Source organism: Geotrypetes seraphini, chromosome 13 (genome assembly GCF_902459505.1).
Source record: "Geotrypetes seraphini chromosome 13, aGeoSer1.1, whole genome shotgun sequence".
Lineage (NCBI taxonomy): Eukaryota > Metazoa > Chordata > Amphibia > Gymnophiona > Dermophiidae > Geotrypetes > Geotrypetes seraphini.
Window position 1 is genome coordinate 29,096,337 of NC_047096.1, and position 23,813 is coordinate 29,120,149.

Consider the following 23,813-nt stretch of genomic DNA (forward strand, 5'->3'; position numbering starts at 1 on the left):
AAAATATATACAGGATTTGAGAAAGAACCAAATAATCTCACAAAATACCTTTCTCACAAAAAACTTTAAAGAAATTTTAAACAGAATCACTCGGGAGTGTTGTTCTGCTATGAGAAACTCCTAACTGCTTAATGTACTATATTTCCATTAGTTTTGAAAGGGGAGGAGCCTCAGAGCCCCGTGAGTTGTGAAACTTCAACAACCACACTAGAAAGGGAATTTACCTCACCGGCTCATCTCCCCCTCCTCCCTTCATAGAAACAGATCATAAAGGATCACAAAGGCCCAATAGATAGCCCCTCCAACTACAGACCTATCGCTTCAATACCATTGTACGTTAAAATAATAGAAGGCCTAGTGGCACAATACCTCACCGAATATCTGGAAAAACATAACCTACTCCACCCCTCACAATCAGGATTCCGAACTAACCATAGTACAGAAACACTACTTGTCACATTACCGGTACTAGATACAGCCCGACAACACATCAGTAAAGGAAAAAAAAATGATATTAATACAATTAGACCTCTCCGCAGCATTTGACCTAGTTGACCACACCTTATTACTACAAATTCTCGACGCCATAGGAATCTCAGGCAAGGTCTACAAATGGTTTCAGGGGTTCCTCAAATCTAGAACCTACAGGGTAAAATACAATGATATCAAATCAGAACCATGGACAAATCCCTGCGGAGTTCCACAAGGATCACCTCTCTCACCTACGCTCTTCAACCTCTTTATCTCCTCCCTAGGAGCCACTTTAGATACCCTAGATGTCACATCTTTCAGCTATGCTGATGACATCACCATAATCCTCCCATTCGACCCATCAGAGACCACCACCACAACAAAGCTAGAAACAACCTTAGACACAGTAGAAAAATGGATGATGGATCACAAACTAAAACTAAATTCTGAAAAAACAAAATTCCTTTTGCTCGAAAAAGCCCAAACTCCTACCATCACTGAACTGAAAATCAAAAATACCAAATACCCAATACAACCCGAACTAAAACTCCTAGGAGTTACGATAGACAGATGTTGCACAATGCAGCCCCAGATCAACAAAACAACCCAAAAAGCTTTTCTAACCATGAGAAATCTCCGTAAAATCAGAAAATTCTTTGACCAAGCACAATTTAGACTAATCGTCCAATCCCTAGTCTTAGGTCTGCTGGATTATTGCAACTCCCTATATCTTCCTTGTCCAGCCACTATGATAAAACAACTCCAGACCATACAAAACACCGCCCTCAGATTGATCTACTCACTCAAAAAATATGATCACATAACAACTGCCTTCTTAGACTCTCACTGGCTACCCATACAAGCACGAATCCAATTCAAATTCTACTGCCTGATATTCAAAGCATTACACGGCTCTTCCCCCTCCTATCTAAATAACCGCTTAAACCAAATCTCCACCTCAAGACACAGAAGAACATCGAACCCTTTCGCCTTCCCCCCACTCAAAGGCACACAACGCAAGAAAATGTTTGACAACCTTCTAGCAACACAAGCAGCAAAAATCAACCATTCCATCTCCAATCTTATGACAATATCAGACAACTTCAAAACATTCAGAAAAGAAATCAAAACCCTGCTTTTCAAAAAATTCATCCAAATATCTTAACCCCTCCTCTTTTACCTCCAGAAGATTCACCTACCTTCAGATAACCTTCCCCAAATTACCCACCTTAACACCTTCCAATTAAACAAATACCATAAATAGATTGTAACCTACCCTCTCTAACTGAATTCCATATGTATTTTTCATACAGTTCTTCACTGTCAGTTTAATTTCCATCCTATAAATTCACATAGAATTTTTCTTTTTTCAACCATCTTTATTTTCTCTTCTTTATTAATTTCCAGGTACTTTAGTTAGATTGTGAGCCTTCGGGACAGTAAGGGAATTTTTTAAGTACCTTCTTACTTCTCATTTATAATCTTAATGTATATTTTCTTCAAACCGCTTAGAACCTAACGGATGTAGCGGTATATAAGAAATAAATTACATTACATTACATTACATCTTAAACAATGGACAGTCAATGGATAGTGCTGAAAAAAATCAAAAAGACTTAACTTAAGCTTGTCACAAACCCGGCACTGGAATTAGGTTTGTGTCAGGAAAAGGACAAAAAAACCCTAATCTTTAGGAGGGCTTATCAATGTAGCAGCCCTTCCAACAGCAGACAGCAAGTCTCTAGCCCTTATGAGAGCACCCAAGAGCAGGAGCCCTGGGAGGAGGGGAGGCAGAATGAGTTTATTAACTTTTCTAAGCCTAGAGCAGCTTCTAGCAAAATGCACCCTAGCAGGCAGACTCCTAATCATGCTAGCACTCACCTGCAAAAGCCAGCCCATCCCCCACTCAGGTTAGGACGTGGCTTTCTAAGGTCTAGTAAAATTCAGCAGAGCAAGCTTGACAGAGGCAGTCTAGATCCAGCAGTGGAAGGAGACTTATGGCCAGGAAATGAGATTGAAATGGAAGACTTAGAAGCTTCTGGTGTCCTCTGGTGAACCAGCCGGTCTGCTCCCAGGCAGAGGAAGATATGGACACTTGCCTGGTACCTGAGGAGTTGCTTATGGAACAAAGCTAAGTTTGATTTTGGCTTTTTTTGCTGACTGTGTTTGTTTTTTAATGCTGAGACTTGTGCTGGGAGAGTGATCTTTACCAAGCTCACTGCTGAGGGACTGTGCAATCTTTCAGAGGAAGTATGTTTTTGTCTTTCTTTTCCTCTGTTTGAAGAACTGTGACACTGAGCATTAGTGGGAATTGTGGGGAGAATCCACAGAAGATCCTTGGGCTGGGATTATGGGGCCAGTATTGGCAGCATTGATTGTGGATTCAGCAATTCCCCATCTCCACCAGTTACTGAAGCTGGTTGGAAAGGCCTGATTGCAGCTGGGCAACTGCAGTGTGCTTTAGTGAGAGCAATGAACTTTTATGATTGACTGCTACAAAGACTGTGCTAGTTTATCAGCTCCTGTTTTTGCATTTGTTCTTTTCCTTTTGGGAACAAGCTGACTAAGGACTGTTATACTTACCTGAAGAAAGGCAGAGTGCAGTCTCATGCAGGACTAAGTCCTGTTTGCATTTGTTTCTTTTGTTTTTGCCTTAACCTTTGAAGCATTAGCCACCTGGCTGAAGGAAGCTGTGTTAGGCATTAAAGACTTATTATTCTGAGGAGAACCAGGCTGTTCTGAACTTTATTTTACTCCTCATATTACCACCAGCAGGCCCTTCAACCCGTGAAGGCACACCAGTGACTGTGTTTTGCACACCACCCAGTAGCCATTCTGACTACCCGGTACTGGGGGTGTGACAAGCTTCAGGGCAGGCGAAGGGACCAGCAGGAGAGATAATTACCTGCATTTAACACTCAGTTTTCAATGAACCCTGCCCTGCCTTGAAGCTTCAGGTAAGTCTTTTTGATTTTTTTTCAGCACTATCCATTGACTAAGATCTATTTCTATGGAGGGCAGGAGGGGGAGATGAGTTGGTGAGGTAAATTCTCTTGAAGTTTCACAACGCACGGGGATCTGAGGCTCCTCCCCTTTCAAAGCTAATGAAAATACATTAAGCATTTAGGAGTTTCTCATAGCAGAGCAACATTCCCGAGTGATTCTGTTTAAAATTTCTTTAAAGTTTTTTGTGAGAAAGATATTTTGTGAGAACCCCACTATTTACCCTTCTCCATTGAGAATATTGACCATTTAAACCTACTCTTTGTTTTCAGTCTTTCTACCAGTTCTTAATCCTTAATAGGACATTACCTCCTATCCCATGACTTTCTAATTTCCTCAGAAGTCTTTCATGAGGTATTTTGTCAAATGCCTTTTGAAAATCCAAAAACACAATATCAATCGGCTCAGCTTTATTCACATGTTAATTCACCCCTTCAAAGAAATGCAGTAGATTGGTGAGACAAGATTTCCCTTGACTAAGGGCTCCTGTTACGAAGCTGCGTTAGCGGTTTAACATACGTAATAGCGTGCGCTAATTTGCCGACCACGCTAGCCGCTACCGCCTCCTCTTGAGCAGGCGGTAGTTTTTCAGCTAGTGCGGGGGTTAGCACGCGCTAAAAATAAAGCTAACGCGGCTTCATAAAAGGAGCCCTAAATCCATGTTGGCTTTCTCTCATTAAGCCATGCTTATGTATATGTTCTAGCAAATATTCCAAAACCCTCAAGTTCATTCTTCTCACTGACCTCAGCGATACCACTCACTGCTCACACAAGCTCATGGCAGTAAAGCTTTATGTGTCAAATTGTCATCGGTCCCAATATTTTAAACTTTAATTTTCTTATCATCCCTTCAGTTACAGGTTTTTTGTAAAAATGTATTTATTTTTAAAGATTTTCAGCACAGTCCGGGAGGTTTAATCCAACATTTTTGCCTGTGGCTTTTTCAAGGATCCTCTCCTACGGAGCAATCACAACAATGTCCCTTACAACCAAAATTTAACAAAAACCATAACTTACACTAAGAACCCTTATCTTAAAAAGATATAAAGTTATTTCTTGCCATATTATTGTCCCCAAGTATATGCTATAGGGCTCATAATCGAAACGGAAATACGTCTAAAATCCTGCCTAAATCGGCACTTGGACGATCAAAAAGAGAGGTCATCCAAGTGCCGATAATCGAAAAGGGTTTTAGACATATTTAAAAACAGCTTAGGCCTTTTCAGTGCCGCTGTAAGCCCAGAGCTGAAAGTAGCATTTTAGGAGGAGTGGTGAGGGCAGGATTTGGGTGGGACATGGGCTGACCTAGACTTGGTCGTACTGCAAGTATAACCGAAAGTTTGAGACTGCTTAGATGGAACTTGTACGTTGTGAGTTAGGCGATCTAAAAAAGGTCTATGTTCCCAGAAGGTATCCAAAGTGACCAGATAACCACTGCAGACACAAAGTACAGACCCCCCACACTGCCCTGGTGATCACTGACCACTCCCCAATACCATAAAAATTGAAATAAAAACGTACATATTTGCCTGCAGAACATCAGCACCTGACATCAGGAAAGCCTAGCAGAGCTACACAGAGGGCTTAAGTAGGCTGGGGGGTGGGCTAGTGAACCATAGAGAGGAGGATCCAGGCCCTTAAGCCACTCTAACCACTGCATTCATGGTGAAACATGTGCACCCCCCAAAACCCTATTGTATTGCCATATAGGGCTATTGGGGTGGTAGATATGTGGGTCTAGCAGGTTTTGGGGGTGTTTGGGGGGGCTCACCATGACCTATAAGGGAGTTGTGGTGAGATGTTTATGTGGTATTCTTTTTGTGAAGTTTGCAGCAGTGCCCTGTAAGGTGCCCCACTACCTTGTTGCCATGTCTGGGTGTCCAGTCCATTACTTTGCTGACCCCGCCCACGTCTAAAATGTCTTGTTCTAAGCGTTTTTGACTTGGACGAATTTTTGGTTCGAAAATGGGGTATAAAGATGGACGACTTAGCGGTCTGGATGATCAAACAGCTGGACATAGAAGTAGCTGATTCTCGAAAAAAAAAGTAATATTTTAGACTTTTTATATGTCCGACTTTGGGCGACTAGCAACTTAGGCCCAAAACGGACTTAAATGTATTTTTTGATTATGCCCTTATATATATTTTGACTATACCATCTGTGTGTGAACTGGTATATATATGTTCTGTCATTTTGTTCTTTATAATAGTCTCTACCATTTTGCCCAGCACTGACATCAGACTCACCAGTGTATAATTTTCCAGATCACCTCTGGAACCCTTTTTAAAAATCGACGTCACTTTGGCCACCCTCCAGTCTTCTGGCATGATGCCGGATTTTAAAGAAAAATTATAAATTACTAATAATAGCTATGCAAATTCATTTTTCAATTCTACCAACACTCTGGGATGTATACCTTCTGGTCCAGGTGATTTGCTATTGTTCAGTTTATCAAATTGACTCATTACATCATCCAGTGTTACAGAGACTCAGTACTTACACTATATTTCTTAACTTTCTCTGATTTCCTTAAAAGATCTCCTTTTTTTTTTTCTATGAAAAGTAATTGCTGCCAAGTCTGGGAGTAATACCACATCCTGATTTTCCCAATTAAAAATCTGTTTTTTATTCATAGTAAATAACAATATCTCCCTCAGTTCATAATCATGCATGCAAATTTATCTTGTGGTTTGTCATCTTTAAACAGCTTCTATAACTGGACCTACACCACTCCCATTTCCTCTGTTTGCTCCCCCAACAAAATTAGTTTCATCAAACTGCTTACTGATTTATATACACGTCCTCTTCTTTAAGCTATCCTACCTTCCCCATGATGTCAGTTCTTAGTGCAGTTATATCTCCAAATCACTGCTGAATATATTTGCTGCTTGCTGGGGTCCCACGTCTTCATCAGTGCCTCCTTCACATATTGAGCCTCTTTCCCACCAGAGCTAAGATGTGATGCCTCCACAGTCATAGCTATTTTACTGCTCTCCTGACCTTCAAAAGCAGATTTGTGCAGATCCATCACTTTCCTCCAGTCGTTTGCCATTTCACTGTCCAGTCCCTGCTCTCAGACTGTGCTCTGGGACACTCCACTTCAATGTAGTACAATACTGCCACTTTTAAAGACACTTTGCTGGGTCTAGAGTTGGAGCACCATTAGTTCACATCTGCCCAGGTGGGTAATGTCATTTCTTCCCCCAATGCATCTGCTTTCTAACAACCACTGGCTTCTTGTGACCTTTTGTGTTTGCTTTAAGATTCTTATCCTCGCCCAGTATCCCATTCTATCTGTATTCTATAAATTTCATAATTTAAATAAGGTATAAAGAGGTGTAACCTGCATGGAGCAGCAGGCACAATTCTAACCACTGGACAAACTAGATGGACTATACAATTCTAACCACTGGACAAACTAGATGGACTATACAGTTCTTTATATGCTGTCATTTACTATGTTTCTATATGTATATGCTTGGCCTTTCTGCACTCACCCATTGCCTTCCATTTCTTTGTAAGCATTTTCAAGTTTTTATTGGCATTTGATGAATCGCCTATTTGATTTGCTCTCTGTTCTTCCAGTTGCACAAGCCAGACTTGATTTTAATAAACAAGCTGCCTTCTTTGTGGCTCTTGCTTTGGCCTGAACCCTTTCTGAAGAAGTTTTAAGCAGACATATACAGTATAACAAACTTTAAGGTACATGCAGTATAATGTTGCAAAGGAAACTCTGTATAGAAAAATAGTGTGTGCTAAATCTTGCCCCTCTTTATACCAGAAGAAATGCCACAAGGAGGTAAGAGACGCCAAAAAGGTCTATGAGGAAAAGATAGCGCAAGAAGCCAAAAACTTCAAGCCCTTTTTTAGATACATAAAAGGGAAAAAACCAGCAAAGGAGGCAGTGGGCCCTCTCGATGACCAAGGAAGAAGAGCGTGCATCAAGGAAGACAAACAGATTGCAGATAGGCTAAATTCATTCTTTGCGTCTGTCTTTACCAAAGAGGACACTGCATCAATGCCCGAACTAGGGAAAGTATTCAACGGAACAGTTGAGGATAGCCTCACCACAGTGAATGTGGACTTGGACATGATATACTATCAGATCGACAGACTAAGAAATGACAAGTCCTCTGGATCGGATGGAATTCACCCGAGAGTGCTACAGGAACTTAAAGAAGAAATCGGAGAGCTATTACAATCCCTTGCTAATTTGTCAATTAGAACCAGGCGAATACCAGACGACTGGAAGATAGCGAATGTCATTCCAATCTTCAAAAAAGGATCGAGAAGAGAGCCAGGCAACTATAGACCCGTGAGTCTTACGTCAGTTCCTGGGAAGATGGTTGAAGCATTAATCAAGGATAGCATAGTGCAACACCTGGAAAATCACGACCTGATGAGAGCTAGTCAACATGGCTTCAGGAAGGGGAAGTCATGTCTGACGAATTTACTTCAATTTTTTGAGAAGGTGTACAAACAAATCGATAGCGGAGACCCGGTGAATATAATATACTTGGACTTCCAGAAGGCATTCGACAAGGTACCACACGCTAGGCTTCTGAGGAAACTACAAAGCCATGGAATTGAAGGGGATATACTAAGATGGATAGGCAATTGACTGGAGAATAGATTGCAGAGGGTAAGCATAAATGGGAAGTTCTCAGACTGGGAAGGGGTGACAAGCGGTGTGCCCCAGGGCTCGGTTCTTGGGCCAATCTTATTCAATATATTCATAAATGATCTGGAAGAGGAAACGACAAGTAATGTAATCAAGTTTGCAGATGACACAAAACTATGTCGGTCAGCTGGGTCACAAATGGACAGCGAAGAATTCCAGAGAGATTTGAACCAGCTAGGGAAATGGGCTGAAAAATGGCAGATGAAGTTTAATATAGACAAATGCAAAGTGATGCACCTGGGCACGAAAAACAAGGAACATGAATATAAAATGTTAGGTGTGACATGGTGTGACATTGGGCAAGAGCAAACAAGAAAGGGACCTGGGGGTACTGATAGACAGGACCCTGAAGCCGTCGGCACAATGCGCAGTGGCGGCAAAGAAAGCCAACAGGATGTTGGGCATGATAAAGAAGGGTATCGCGAGTAGATCGGCGGACGTCATAATGCCACTTTACAGAGCAATGGTCAGACCACACCTGGAGTACTGTATCCAACACTGGTCTCCTTACCTAAAGAAGGATATAACCCTGCTGGAGAAGGTGCAGAGGCGAACCACGAAGCTAGTAAAAGGTATGGGAAATTTGAGCTACAAAGAACGTCTCAGAAAACTGAGCTTGTTCACCCTTGAGAAGAGAAGACTGAGAGGGGATATGATAGAGACTTTTAAAATACTAAAAGGATTCGACAAAATAGAGCAAGAAGCATCGTTATTCACGTTGTCAAATGTGACTCGGACGAGAGGTCATGGACTGAAATTGAGGGGGTGACAGACCCAGGACAAATGTCATGAAGTTCTGTTTCACACAGCGAGTGGTGGACGCTTGGGATGCTCTCCCGGAGGAGGTTGTGACGGAAACCTCCATTATAGGATTCAAGTGCAAGTTGGATGCACACCTCCTTGCAAATCACATTGAGGGATACGGGTAAAAAGGTCTTCATCAGGGAACACCTAGGTATTCACTGGGGAACACCTAGATTGGCCTCTGCATGTGCGGGTTGCCAGACTAGATGGTCTGATTCGGTGAAGGCATTTCTTATGTTCTTATGTAGCTGTGGGCCACATGGTACTTAGCTGAATGCTAATGTGTGTTAGCATATGCTAAGCTTTATGTATAGATAGATGTTTTGCACTTTAGTTTGTAAATACTAGCCAATAGGGATTTTACAAGTAAATTAAATTTTTAACCATATTTATTATTTTAACTCTTTTTAATGTTATAATGCAATAAAATTCTTTGTGCACTTTATCTTCATCTCCCATAACATGAGTTCTAGGAAACGAATCTAACAAAACTCGGCGTAAACATCAAATATACTACCAGCATAGGGATGGGCAGGCTAGATGGGCCATTTGGCGTTTATCTGCCATTATGTTTCCATGTTTCTGTGGTTGTTAGCTTCAACCAAAGAGGCTCCCAAATTTATGTAACTCTTTGTCCTTGTAAAGAATCTATGTCGTGAAAGCTGCGCCGCTCCAAAGATGCTTGAACAATCAGGGATTTCCAGTGAGCATATGTAGTCGGATCAGGGTGTATCCAGACTTTCAAAATAGCTTTTTTACCAAACAGCACAGTTCTAACCACAAAGGCAGACATACCCTTAGGTCTCAGAGATGGTACAGAGTAACATCCAAAAAGGGCCTATTGCTGAGGGATCCATCAACATCTCCAAAGGAAGGAAACGTACTTCCAAAATTTTAAAGGTAACAAAGTCCTAAATAAAGACCAACCCGAATGTGTAAAAAATCAATCGCAATTGCAAACACAAACCACATTCCTGAATCCTCAATGGTCTACATCAGATCTTTTTGAATAAAGAATATCTCAATCCCAGTTTTTCAGGCCTTTGTGCTGTGTATTTGAGTCGGTTGTTGATTGTGCACTAGTCTGATCCCTTTTTTCATGGTGTCTTGGACCAAAGGTGAAGTACAGGATAGATTGTTACGGCTGTCTGGGTCATGCCACATTTGAGTAAGGGGAACTAATATTTCAGCCATCATGCTGTGGCTTTTTTCAGGGTATGCTGTGAAGTCTGCAGTTTGTCTTTTATATAGTGAGATCTCAAACCTGATTAGTTAAAGTATGAAGTGGGTGGTTTCCTCAGGAAAGTGGGAGATTTTGGCGGGAAATTGAGGCAGAAAATGTTGTTTCCATTATGCAGACGTGGCAAGATTCAGACAACTGCAACAATCATGTTGCCAACGGCAGAAACTTAAGAGAAGTATAGGTTTGTTGGCCTCAGTGAATCATAGCACAGGTACCTACTACAAGCATTAACTATTGTTGCCTATCATGTCTTTTATCTCCTGCAGGACCTATGACACTCATTCACTATGAAGCATAAAACTTTATTTCCTGTGGTGCTATTGACGTCTATGTTTATAAGCTTCTTTTTCTATTGGAGCTTTGGAAAGGTATTAGCAAATTTTTTTTTTCTCATGTGAATGTACCGTCATTTTTATACACTGCATATACGGTATATCTAAGTGGTTTACAGTGAGTGGTGATCAGGTGCTCTAAGGGTTTCTCTATCTGTCTTAGCAAGCTCGTAATCAATGAAGGGTTAAATGACTTGCTCAGAGTTACAAGGAGCGGTGCTGGGATTAAACCTACAACTTCAGGGTGCTGAGGTAGTAGCTCTAGCCACCAGGCCACTCCTCCACTCCTTTAGTACTAAGACGTGCTAGCCAATTTAGCACACGCTAAATGCTAACGCATCCATTATAGTCTATGGCGCTAAATCTAGGCGCTAAATCGGCTAGCGCACCTTAATAAAAGAGGAGGATATTTAATTATTATTAATATCTGTGGCTAAAATATCATCATTTCCTCTACCATTTTCTTCCCAATCACACAGAACAATTATAAAGGGACCCTGATGGCTGGTTGAATATTCTGTGCACTGTCTCTGGACCATGTGATGGTCAGTATATCAAGCCATGAATAAACTTGAAACTTGAACTGTCTCTGGAAGAATCACCAGGGGGAAACTAATATTTTATTAGGATTTTATATACCGCCTATCAAGGTTATCTAAGCGGTTTTTACAATCAGGTACTGAAGCATTTTCCCTATCTGTCCCGGCGGGCTCACAATCTTGGTTTGTATAAATATAGCAAGACATACCAAAAAGAGAAGAACAGAAAAAAAAATCAACTTCTATGAAAAAGATCTGCTTTCTTCTGCTAATCAGGGGGAAAAAACGAATTACATGCGCCTATATAAAATATAAGTGGAGAAAAGGACCGCGTTAACACCCAAGAGAGCCAACCAAACTGTCGGCAAGTACAGTGGTTAAACTGCAGTCAGATTTGAGGGATTTGACTTCTATATTTGGGACCTATCTTAGACACAGCACCGAAGTGGTCAGCATGAGTTAAGTGGCTGTTAAACTGAATTTTTTCTTGACTGCTGCCAAGTTTTGAGTGGCTGTGTTTTAGGGGTCCATATGGATTTATCACATTTGCTGCAACCTGTTATTCTGGGTGGATCTGAATGCCGCCTATACTAAGTGGAGGCTTTTTTTCTGACCTATGACTGCAGTTTAACCACTGTACTTGTTTAAGAATTTGTGCTGACAGTTTGGCATTTTCTCCACTTGTATTATACGTAGGCGTATTTAATTCAGTTTTTCCCCCTGATTAGCAGAAGAGAGCAGATCTTTTTCATAGTAGTTTGTAAAAAATATACCCAATTCTTGAGTCCTGCCCAGGAAAATAATAAACTCACCTAAAACTTAGTTTTATAGACCGAGTCATCAAATAAGAGGAGCTCGACTCGGTTAACAATAATTTAATACGTAATATATAATACATAAACTTGACAAGGAAAAGTAGACTGAAATAGTTAATTTCCAAAATGTTTAGCAAACAAAAAAGTTTTCAGAACTTTCCGGTATAAAGCAAAAGAACCTAAACTTCTTAATATAAGCAGTAAAGCATTCCAGAATTTGGTTAATTTAAAAGCAAAAGAATGAAAACAATGGGGCAATGGGGTTGATATTCAGCTGGTGGCATTCATTGTTTTGCTAACTGCAGCCAGCTTTTTTTTTTTTTTGTTTTTTTTTACTGGATATTCAATGCTGGACCATGTCTGGGCAATGGCACTGACTATCTGAGCAAATGTGGCCAGCTAAAACATGGCCAGTTAAGTGCAATATTCAGCCCTTAATTGAAAATGATGAACTACGTAAAGATAAGACTGTGTTGTATGAGGTCTTACAGTATTTATGCAATTATCTTAGCCAGTTAAGGGCTGAATATTGTCATTTAATCAGCTAAGTTCCAACTCTATCCCCAGAACACCCATAAAGTATCTGGTTTGGGCTTAGGTGCTAGCCAGGCACTTCCAACAGTAGTATCCAATTAAGGGCCACCGAATACAGTACAGTGCTCCCCCGTGAATTTGCGGTCGGCGATTCGCGGTCCCGGTCATTCGCGGTATTTTCCAACCAGGCAGGAGAGGGCAGCCGGAGCACCGGCGAGTGGAGGAAATCACTCGCAGTATGCTCCGACCGCCTCTTCCTGCACTAAAGTCGGGCCTCACCAATCAGGAGCTGCTTTGACACGCAGCTCCTGATGGGTGAGGCCCAACTTTAGTACAGGAAGAGGCGGTCGGAGCATACCGCGAGTGATTTCCTTCACTCGCCGATTCTCTGGCTGCTCTCGCCTGCCTCTTCGGCTGCCCTCTCCCGTCTCCCCCGCTAAAAACTGTATTCGTGGTTTTTCAACATTGGTGGGGGTTCCTGGAATGGAACCCCCGCAAATATCAGGGGAGTACTGTATATCCAGTTAGCCACAGACAAGTGATTTAAATAGCTAGGACATGTTTATGGCCATTTAAATCACTTTGAATATTGATCCCCAATAAGGCATACACTCCCTCATTCCATAACTGGTTGCCTAAATTAAGTGTCTTTTATGAACTTACATTTCTAATCCACAATATTCAGTGTTGTTTAACAAGCCTGGATTGGCTTTTGCCTGGTTAAATAGCATTCGGCCGGCTATCTACTAATATTCTGTAGAAGATAGCCACTATCTCCCGCTGAAAATCTTGGTTGCTGCTAGTGGCTAGGTGACTATATCTCGTGACTTAGCTGCCCAGCCACGAATATTTAGACGCTGGCCGGCTACATTTAGCACCTAAGATAGGCCGCTTAAACTATGGCCACTATGGTTTAGCACTGAATATCATAGAGCCGACTAGCTTTTTAGCAGCCAAAAATCCATAGATATTTAGTGCGGTCACCAGAAATGGTGCAGCATTGAATATCTGGGCTCAGTGCCAACCGTGGGAGTTAGCCAGGTTGCCTCCCTTGGTCTGAATATCAGCCCTAATGAATACTGGCATTCTAGCAGCTAAGTACACACACTGAAGCATGTAAAAGACAACAGTGTGCCTAAGCACCAATCTCTTCTAAATGATCATTTATGCATTCATGACACCATATGGAGGCTTTATGTTTAGAAGACAGCATTGCTTAGTGTCCTTGTCCAAACTATTTAGTGGTGCTCGGACTAAAGAGGACTGCAAAGAATTACAAAGGGACCTAAATGAGCTAGGGGAGTGGGCGACGAGATGGCAGATGAAGTTCAATGTAGAGAAATGTAAAGTATTGCATGTAGGAAGCAAAAACCCGAGGTACAGCTATACGATGGGAGGGATGTTATTGAGTGAGAGTACCCAAGAAAGGGACTTGGGGGTAATAGTGGATAAGACAATGAAGCCGTCGGCACAGTGCGCAGCGGCCGCAAAGAGAGCGAATAGAATGCTAAGTATAATCAAGAAGGGTATTACAACCAGAATGAAAGAAATTATCCTGCCGTTGTATCAGGCGATGGTATGTCCGCATCTGGAGTACTGCGTCCAATATTGGTTGCCGTACCTTAAGAAGGATATGGCGATACTTGAAAGGGTTCAGAGGAGAGTGGACGCGTTTGATAAATGGTATGGAAAACCTTCCATACACTGACAGATTGGAGAAACTGGGGCTCTTTTCCCTGGAGAAGAGGAGAATTAGAGGGGATATGATAGAGACTTACAAGATCATGAAGGGCATAGAGAAAGTGGAGAGGGACAGATTCTTCAAACTTTTGAAAACTACAAGAACGAGAAGGCATTCGGCAAAATTGAAAGGGGACAGATTCAAAACCAATGCTAGGAAGTTTTTCTTCACCCAACGGGTGGTGGACACCTGGAATGCGCTTCCAGAGGATAGGACAGAGTACAGTATTAGGGTTCAAGAAGGGATTGGACAATTTTCTGGAGGAAAAGGGGATAGAGGGTATAGATAGAGGATTACTACACAGGTCCTGGACCTGTTGGGCTGCCGCACGAGCAGACTGCTGGGCATGATGGACCTCTGGTCTGACCCAGCAGAGGCACTTCTTATGTTCTTATGTTGTGACATTTATTTTGACTCAGCTGTTTGTTTGCTCTTTGTTGGGCTTCTCGTTCAGTTGAAGCTACCAACTCTTTCAAATGCTCCCCTTCCTCATCCTTTTACTGAGCTGTAATATCAGAGAGCCTTAATAGTTGACTCCATGTAACATCATTACAGAAGCTATCTATGAAAAACCATCACAGAAACACTCTAACTCTTTATTATAACACCATTACAGAAGATCAAGTATTGTAACACCATTACAGAAGCTCATGTAAACCGCTATTAATTGACTTCCTAGTCCAGGGGTGTCAAAGTCGATCCTCGAGGGCCGCAATCCAGTCAGGTTTTCAAGATTTCCCCAATGAATATGCATGAGATCTATGTGCATGCACTGCTTTCAATGCATATTCATTGGGGAAATTCTGAAAACCCGACTGGATTGCGGCCCTCGAGGACCGACTTCGACACCTGTGTCCTAGTCATTAGTAGCAATATAGAAGCTTTTAATAAACCATAAGCGCTAAAATGGCTTAGTGCAGTGCTCATCAATCTTTTTGTGGCCATTACCCTATGATAGTGGCCAACTAAACAGTGTTAACCCCTCCCTCCCCTTTGAAGGTGCAGAATAATGATGAATTTTGCTGTCCTACATTTCAGGCATCTTTCATGGCCCTAGGGCGGGGGTAGGCAATTCCGGTCCTTAAGAGCCAGAGCCAGGTCAGGTTTTCAGGATATCCGCAATAAATATGCATGAGATAGATTTGCATCTCAAGGAGACAGTGCATGCAAATCCATCTCGTACATATTCATGGTGGAGATCCTGAAAACCTGACCTGGCTCCGGCTCTTGAGGACCGGAATTGCCTACCCCTGCCCTAGGGAAATGCCTAGGGCCACTTAAGCTGATCCAAGGCCACTTCCAGGCGAAATCACACCCACGCCCATCCGTGGGCGAGCTTAAGTATCTCGGCACATCTCCCTGCACTGCGACAGATGCTTACAGTGTAGGCGGCCTGCCTCTGGTTTTTTGTTTGTTTGTTTGTTTTTTTAGAAAACATGCCTCCCGATTGGCAGTTTAGACAGCTGTAGGATGCCTACCACTGCCTACAGTCGGGATGCTGTTTATAGAATCTGCCCCTCAGTGTATAGGGGTATGAGATATATCCAGACTTGCTCTCCTGTTCCTTCTCCTTTCAAACTGTGAAGGCCCTTCTCCCCTTTTCTGGGGTTTGGACTCTCCTCACTTCTCACAGAAAGCTCATCCTATTAGGAGTAGGTAAACAGGATGAAACCCAGACATAGATCTACTTCTTATCATACCAAGTCTCCTGCATGTACTGTCACATGGCTTCTGGGCTCCAATTCTTCTCTGTGTTGGATTTGGAAGTTACAATTTTACTTCTTTCACTTTTTTTTTTTAAGACATGATCCTTCCCAGTGATTCCTCCTTTGTCTCTGGGTTCAATTGTGGATCAGACTTCAACTCTCTCTCTCTCTCTCTCTCTCTCTCTCCACACTCCTTTCTTATGGGGACTGGACCCCTTTCCTGTTCTTTCTCTCTGCTTATCCTTCGCCTCTCAGTTAAAAGAGCAAGGTCCTGATTGGCCCCTAGAAGGGAAAAACCATCACCTCTTCTACATCTCTTCTTGGATTCCCTCTAGTGAAGGAAGACCGTAGGTACCTTCCAACACTCTTCTTTATACAAAAAGATATACTTCCTTCCAATTCTTTTTTTAGGAAACACATATTTCTAGGGCTTCCACTGAATAACCTAAGAACATAAGAATTGCCACTGCTGGGTCAGACCAATGGTCCATTGTGCCCAGCAGTCCATTCACACGGCGGCCCTTAGGTCAAAGACCAGTGCCCTAATTGAGTCTAGCCTTACCTGCAGACGTTCTGGTTCAGCAGGAACTTGTCTAACCTTGTCTTGAATCCCTGGAGGGTGTTTTCCCCTATAACAGCCTCTGGAAGAGCGTTCCAGTTTTTTACCACTCTCTGGGTGAACAAGAACTTCCTTACATTTGTACGAAATCTATCCCCTTTTAACTTTAGAGAGGACCCTCTCATTCTCTCCACCTTGGAGAGGGTGAACAATCTCTCTTTCTCTACTAAGTCTATTCCCTTGATTATCTTGAATGTTTCAATCATGTCCCCTCTCAGTCTCCTCTTTTCCAGGGAGAAGAGGCCCAGTTTCTCTCCTCCAGTCCCTTCATTACTTTGAATGGTGCTTCCGTGGGAGTAGCCTAATGGTTAGTGTCGTGGACTGAGAGCTTGGAGAACTGGGTTCAAGTCCCACCATAGCTCGTGACCCTGGGCAAATCACTTAACCTTCCATTGCCTCAGGTACAAAAAAACTTAGATTATGACCAATGCTCCCTCTAAGAATGCCTGAGTGCTTGCAAATTTTTTCTCATGTGAGTGACAAATTCTAAAAAATATTTTTCGTGTGAGCAACAAGTTATAAAAAAACAATTTTATAGATTTGCAAGTATTTTTGTAAGCAATCATGGAAAATTTGTGAGAGACGCTCCTAGAATGTATGACCGATTGCTCATATGTTTCGCTTAGAGGGAACATAGATTGTGACCCCCACCAAGGACAAAGTACCAGCACAAAATAAAATGTAATTAGCTGTACCACAGAAAGGTGGTATATCAAATCCCTGACCCTTTACTCTGGAGCAAGGACCCTGCTACATGTGGAGCAAAATTTGAAATATCTCCTGTTGTTTAAAAGAAATTCTGTCTGGTTTTGGAAAAAAATGAACAAATTGGTAAATAAGATTTTAAATGTGAAAGTCTCCACACCAAGATTACATGAAAATTCCAATACTGTATTCGAAAGAAATTTGTATAACTCAGCAAATGAATCCTGATAGACAGAGGGAGGCAAGGTGTCCCAAAGCCATCACTGTGTGATTATGGAAAAATATAAACTCCAATCTACTCAAAAAAGGTCCATTCTGAGGAATGCTTTTAAATAAAAAGTTAATCTTTATTGAGATGAAATCCTCAATTTAAAAGTGCACAAATGACATCAATTAGAGATCATTTATAGTTCTTTTATGAAGTATCTTTTCAAAATCAGAACAAGTAATTCCTTTTTATGAAGTCAGATAAAGCACTGCCTGTAGTTCTCTGTGCTACTTCCTCTTATATTAGTACTTCTTCTTTTCCTTGCTGTGGGTCCCAGCTTGGGTATCCCATGTGTCTCACTCTCTCACTTCCAGATTGGGTATCCCATATGTCTCACTCTCTCTCATTATCCCCTATGTCTCATATATCTCACTCCTAGGTTGGTATCTCATATGTCTCACTCTCTCACTATCCCTTATGTCTCACTCTCTCACTATCCCTTATGTCACGCTCCCAAAATCAAATCCAAGCCCAGAGCTTTTATGGTATTTTGTTCAAGCCAGAGATATAGCTATGGGTGAGCTTGCATGGGCCATGACTTTTCCACTTTGGAGTCAGGCCCAATTCAGTCAGTGGAAGGAGCTCAGGCCAATGAGAGAAGAACTGGAGATTATGTCAACATCTGCACTATGTTGTGCCCACGAATTAGACTTGCGCCCCACCAAAAAAAATCAGTTCTGGCTAGGCCACTGGTTTAAGCACCTTCATCAAAATAGTTCAAAATAGAACTTTAGCTCAATGATCCAGCATGCTTCTCCCATTAAAAAGAGCCTGTGGACTATCAAAGCTGACAGGCTTTCAGGCACATTCCTCTTTTTCATTTAAACAATATACAGTAGATACATAAGATAGATCAGGCCAATAATCAAAACTACTTATCCAGGTAATAGGTGCTGCTACTTGGGTAAGTTCTACTGACTTTGGCCATCTACAGATTTTCCACAAACTGCCCTGTACTATTACATTACATTACATTAGGGATTTCTATTCCACCATTACCTTGCGGTTCAAGGCTTACAAAAAATTTATAAACAGGGTTACCATGGGAGAACAATAGATTTGCTAGAGTGGTAGACAGCAGATATTTTGATATTTCTTTGGTAGTTAAGAACAGGGAGGCTTAACAGAAGATTTATAAATACAATTGTCCTTGCTATGATAGTAAAGGGTAGATCCTTTGTCTATTTTAGTGTTGTTGAGAGTACGTGAGGTTAGGGCTGTTTCAGGAATTTCTTGAAAAGTATAGTTTTTAGTTCTTTTCTGAATGTCTTGTAGTCTGGGGTGGACATCAGAAGGTTGGAGATCTGGTTGTCCAGTCTTGCTGCTTGAGTGGCTAGGAGGCCGTCGTGTAGTTTGATCGTTTTACTTCTTTGATCGGGGGGAGAATGAATGGGGAGTGTGTTTTTCTGTGTCTGGTTATGGATGCTGGGATGAGGCGGTTGTTCAGGTAGGATGGGCTGTCTCCGTTAAGAGTTTTAAATAACATGCAGTAGAATTTTGAATTGTATTCTTTCTTGGATTGGTAGCCAATGTGAGTTGATGTAGGCTTGTGATATGGTCATGTTTTCTCAATGAATAGATGAGTCTTAAAGCTGTATTTTGGATTGTTTGTAGTTGTTTGGTCATAAAGGTTGGGCATGGGAGGTAGAGGATGTTGCAATAGTCCAGTAGTCCTAGGATTAGGGATTGTACTATAAGCTGGAATTGTGTTCTTTCAAAGAATTTCCGAATTTGTCTGAGATTTCTCGTGATAGCGAAGGATTTCTGTATTGTGTTGTTTATTTGCGGTTGCATGGTACAGCATCTGTCTATAGTTATTCCTAGTAGTTTTATGGTGGTTTGGATGGGGTAGTTGATTGAGTTGAGTTCTAGGTTGGCTATGGTTTGGATTTTGTCATTTTCAAAGAGAATGAATTTGGTTTTGTCTGGGTTGAGTTTAAGTTTGTGATCTTTCATCCAGGTTGTAATGGAGTCTAGTGTTCGTTGTAGTGTTTTAGTCAGGGAGGACTTTGATTGATCATAGGGTATGAGAATGGTAATGTCATCCGCGTAACTGTAGGTGGTTATGCCTAGATTGTCTAGATGTGTTCCGAGAGAGACAGTGTATAGGTTGAAGAGGGTAGGGGATAGTGGGGATCCCTGTGGTACTCCGCAGGGGTTTGACCAAGGTTTTGATTTTTCTGTGTTAGATTTGACACTGTAGGTTCTGGATTTTAGGAAACCTTCAAACCAAGAGTATACTTTGTCTGAGATACCCATTGTATCCAATATTTGCAGAAGGATATTATGGTCTACTAGATCGAATACTGCAGTTAGGTCCAGTTGTATGAGAAGTATTTTTTTTCCTGTGCTTAGTTGTTGTCTGATTGTATCCATGAGGGAGCCAAGTAGTGTCTCTTTGCTGAAGTTTGTTCTGAAGCCAGATTGCATGGGGTGGAGTAGGTTATGGTCATCCAGATAGTTGGTGAGGAGTTTGGCTACTAGGCCTTCTGTGAGTTTGACGTATAGTGGTATTGAGGCAATAGGTCTGAAGTTGGATGGTTGATCTGATGGACCTTTTGGGTCTTTTTGGATTGGGGTGATGATGATTTCGCTGAGGACCGAGGGGAAAATGCCGTCTTTGAGTGTGGTTTGAATCCATTGTAGAAGTAGAGTACGGAATTTTACACTGGAGGTAGTAAGGAGATATGAAGGGCAGTGGTTGAGGTCACAGGAGGCGAGGCTGTATTTTTTGTAGAGATTGTTGAGTTCGGACCATTGTATATTGGGGAAATGTGACCAAGTTCTGTCTGCTGCAGTTGAATCTTTGTCTGTGGGGCGAGTTGTTATTATGTTTAGGAGGGATGGGGTAACATTGAGGGTGGCTCTGGCGTTTGTGATTTTGTTCTTGAAGTGTTCTGCCAGGAGGGTAGCTGATGGGGGAGGGGTATTATTAGTGGTTGTGTAGGGTTTGGTATCTGTGAGGTCTTTTAAGATTTGAAATAGTTTTTTGGTGTCTTGGGTTTCTGTGCCTATAAGATTTGTGTAATGAGTTTTTCTCTTGTCCTTTAGTAGAAGTTTGTATTGTTTGTTGATTTTTTTCCAAGCGATTTTAGTTTGATCTAGGTTTGTTTTTCTCCATTTTCTTTCTAGTCTTCTACACTGTCTTTTGAGTTGGAGCAGTTCATTGTCGAACCATTGGTCTGATCTCCTGCTGGTTCTGGTTTTGGTTTGTAGTGGGGCTAGTTCATCAAGGATGTTGGTTGATAGATTTTTCCAATGAGAGATGAAGTCTATTGGGTCGCAGTCTTGGATTGTTTCATCTACTTTTAACCAGAAAGTGGTTTGCTCGATATGTTTGCGTGAGGTGTATGTTATTTTTTTGGATTGAGGTGTAGTTTTGGTCTTGGTCTAGCTGAGGTTGAAGTTGTATGTGTAGTGGTCTGACCAGAGGGAGGGGGACCAGGTTCCGTTGGGAGTTAGGATTGCTGGGGGTGGATGTTTGGTGGGTCATGAATGCTACGATGTCCAGTTGATGGCCTTTTTCATGTGTGGTTTGTGGGTTTAGGATCTGGAAGGATAGGGCATTGAGAAAAGATAGACAGTTTTTTGCTGGTGTGGAGGCTGGGTCTTCTAGGTGAAGATTTAAGTCTCCAAGGATGAGGTTATATTCTGCTGTTAGAGTTTTGGTAGATGAAGTTTTCGAATTCCGGTCTCACTGTTGTCCAGTTACCTGGTGTTATATAACAGAGCATGCAGTTTAGTGAGTTTTTTAGTGTAGTGCTTGTAAGGTGACAGGCTAGGAAGTCCATTTGCGGGGTGGAAGTTTTTTCTAGTATGTTTAGGGTTAGGGAGTCCTTTATTATTATTGCTATTCCTCCTCCTTTTTTTCTCCCTGCAGGTCACTGTTATTTTGTACCCCTGAGGGCATACCTCTGTTATTCTGGGGTCTGTTTCAGAGGTTAACCAGGTTTCTGTGAGGAAGAGGCAGTCTAGGTTTTCTGTTTTTATCCAATTTTTTATGTGTTCTGTTTTGGGTCCTAAGGCTCTGATGTTTACGTAGTAGGCACAATTCAGCGAGGCGATGTCTGTTTGATGATAGTGAGCCGTTTTAGGGTATATGAGTGCTTTGGAAAGAGGTTGAGGTTTGGTTTTGGGATGCGTAGGTCTTCTTCTCCAGGTTAGGGTGATAGGATGTTGAGAGCTGGTATGGTTGTTCGAATTTCTTGTTATGAGGGGTCTTCTGGTGAGATGCTGGATATTGGTTGCAGTGGAACATGTGGGTGTGGTGGGCAGGTTGTTTGCTTTTACTTTCCATCTGGTGATGAGGAGGATTATCAGTAGGGTGGCTTGAGTGTGTGTTTTCAGGGCTAGCTTCATGTTTGGTGTCTGGGGATGAGTGAGTGGATTGGATCAGAGTGTTGGCGAGTGAGTGGATTGGACCAGAGACGCTGGGGTTTCGGGGGGTGGAGCAGGGCTCCCACACGGCCCGAGGTCGCTGGTGTAGCAGAAGCAGCTCCCGGTGGCAGAGGAGCTGTTTTTGTAGAGGCAGTAGCGTCGCTGGGGTTTCGGGGGGCGGAGCAGGACTCCCACGCGGCCCGAAGTTGCTAGTGTAGCAGAAGCAGCTCCGGTGGCAGAGGAGTTGCTTTTGAAGAGGCAGTAGCTTTGCTGGGGTTTCGGGGGGCGGAGCAGGGCTCCCACGCGGCCCGAGGTCGCTAGTTTAGCAGAAGCAGCTCCCGGTGGCAGAGGAGCTGCTTTTGAAGAGGCAGTAGCGTCGTTGGGGTTTCTGGGGGCGGAGCAGGGCTCTCACGCGGCCCGAGGTCACTAGTGTAGCAGAAGCAGCTCCCGGTAGCAGAGGATCTGTTTTTTTAGAGGCAGTAGCGTCGCTGGGGTTTCGGGGGGCGGAGCAGGACTCCCACGCGGCCCGAAGTTGCTAGTGTAGCAGAAGCAGCTCCGGTGGCAGAGGAGCTGCTTTTGAAGAGGCAGTAGCTTTGCTGGGGTTTCGGGGGGCGGAGCAGGGCTCCCACGCGGCCCGAGGTCGTTAGTTTAGCAGAAGCAGCTCCCGGTGGCAGAGGAGCTGCTTTTGAAGAGGCAGTAGCGTCGTTGGGGTTTCTGGGGGCGGAGCAGGGCTCTCACGCGGCCCGAGGTCGCTAGTGTAGCAGAAGCAGCTCCCGGTGGCAGAGGAGCTGCTTTTGAAGAGCTATCCAGACAGAACCGGAGCAGTTCGGTGGTAGAGACTGGTCAGAGGCAGAATTTATCCAGACACTTGCAATATTCATAACCAGTATGTAGTCAACTGTATTGATAGCTGAGGAGAGCAAGTGAGCTGTCCCAAATATCACTTTTATCTGAATACCAGTGATGCTTTCTGCCATACCCAAATATTCAGCACCAATATCCGCATATCAGCCAGCACAGAATAATCAGGTATATGTTTAAACACCACAGCAGTGTTTTAAAAGCAACACCAACTGCAGCATTTAGACAGTGACCCGTACATTTTTCTGCTTAAACAAAGCTCTTGTTCTTCACAGAGACGTCTCAGCATTTGGTCTTTTCGTGTAAACAACACTGAGCAAAGACAGAACAAAGAAACACCCTTGGCTGCCTCTCAAGCTAGGCTGATGGAAATAGAAAAGCAAGTTAAAGAAATCTTTAAGAGACTAGACCAGATGGTCCCCAAAGTCACTTTTACCCACATGAATAACACTACAAGTGCCAAGATGAGTAGAGCCATTCTACTGTACTCCAAAGATAAGTATTGCATCGGAGATATCTTAATTGTACAGCTTGATATGTATGATTACTTGGGCAACAGAAAAAAATATGGAGGAGACTTCCTGAGGGCAAGGATCTACTCACCAGAGCTTCAGGCAGCAGCTTCTGGGAGGATTGAAGACCTGAATAATGGGTCTTACCTTGTGCATTTCACTTTGTCATGGGAGGGCAGGGTACAATTTTCCTTACTACTATTTCACCCCAGTGAAGGAGTGTCAGCACTGTGGAGGGCAAGAAATGAAGGGTATAACAATGTAGAATTTATGGGTATATTTACCAATGCAACCTATAGAGCTACCACCCAATGCAATTTCAACCTGAGCACAGACCAAGAGCTGTGTGAGTACCTAGAGACTGGGGATGGTGATTATTTTTACTGTGTTAAGCCTCTAGGTTTACCTTGTGGTTCTTTGATCAGAATGCAATCCCACAACACAGATAACTCTTATCTCAATGCCCTGGAGAAAAGCCTCTTAGCCAGGTAAATATGTTCAGATTCCAGACTCTGAAATTAACATAAAAGTGATGTTCTTACATTTGGGGTATAGAATCAGGGCAGGAGTGGTCAACTGACATCACCTTTACGTCATGTAA

The 23,813-nt window shown here is 42.5% G+C and overlaps 1 protein-coding gene across 6 annotated transcripts in view; it reads left to right on the plus strand.

Annotated features, from left to right (window-relative positions):
* Window positions 1-23,813, plus strand: part of LOC117347368 (NXPE family member 1-like) — a 74,327-nt gene that overhangs the window by 25,245 nt on the left and 25,269 nt on the right. For 3 of the 6 annotated variants that reach the window (XM_033918194.1, XM_033918198.1, XM_033918197.1), the window contains exons 2-3: window positions 10,470-10,571; window positions 22,976-23,700. In XM_033918194.1, coding sequence (XP_033774085.1) covers window positions 10,491-10,571; window positions 22,976-23,700 — 806 coding nt within the window. In that variant the 5' untranslated portion in view covers window positions 10,470-10,490. Of the gene's footprint in view, window positions 1-3,411; window positions 3,429-9,273; window positions 10,572-11,014; window positions 11,081-22,975; window positions 23,701-23,813 lie in introns of those variants that run through there. The other 3 variants (XM_033918199.1, XM_033918200.1, XM_033918196.1) reach the window with 3 other exon arrangements.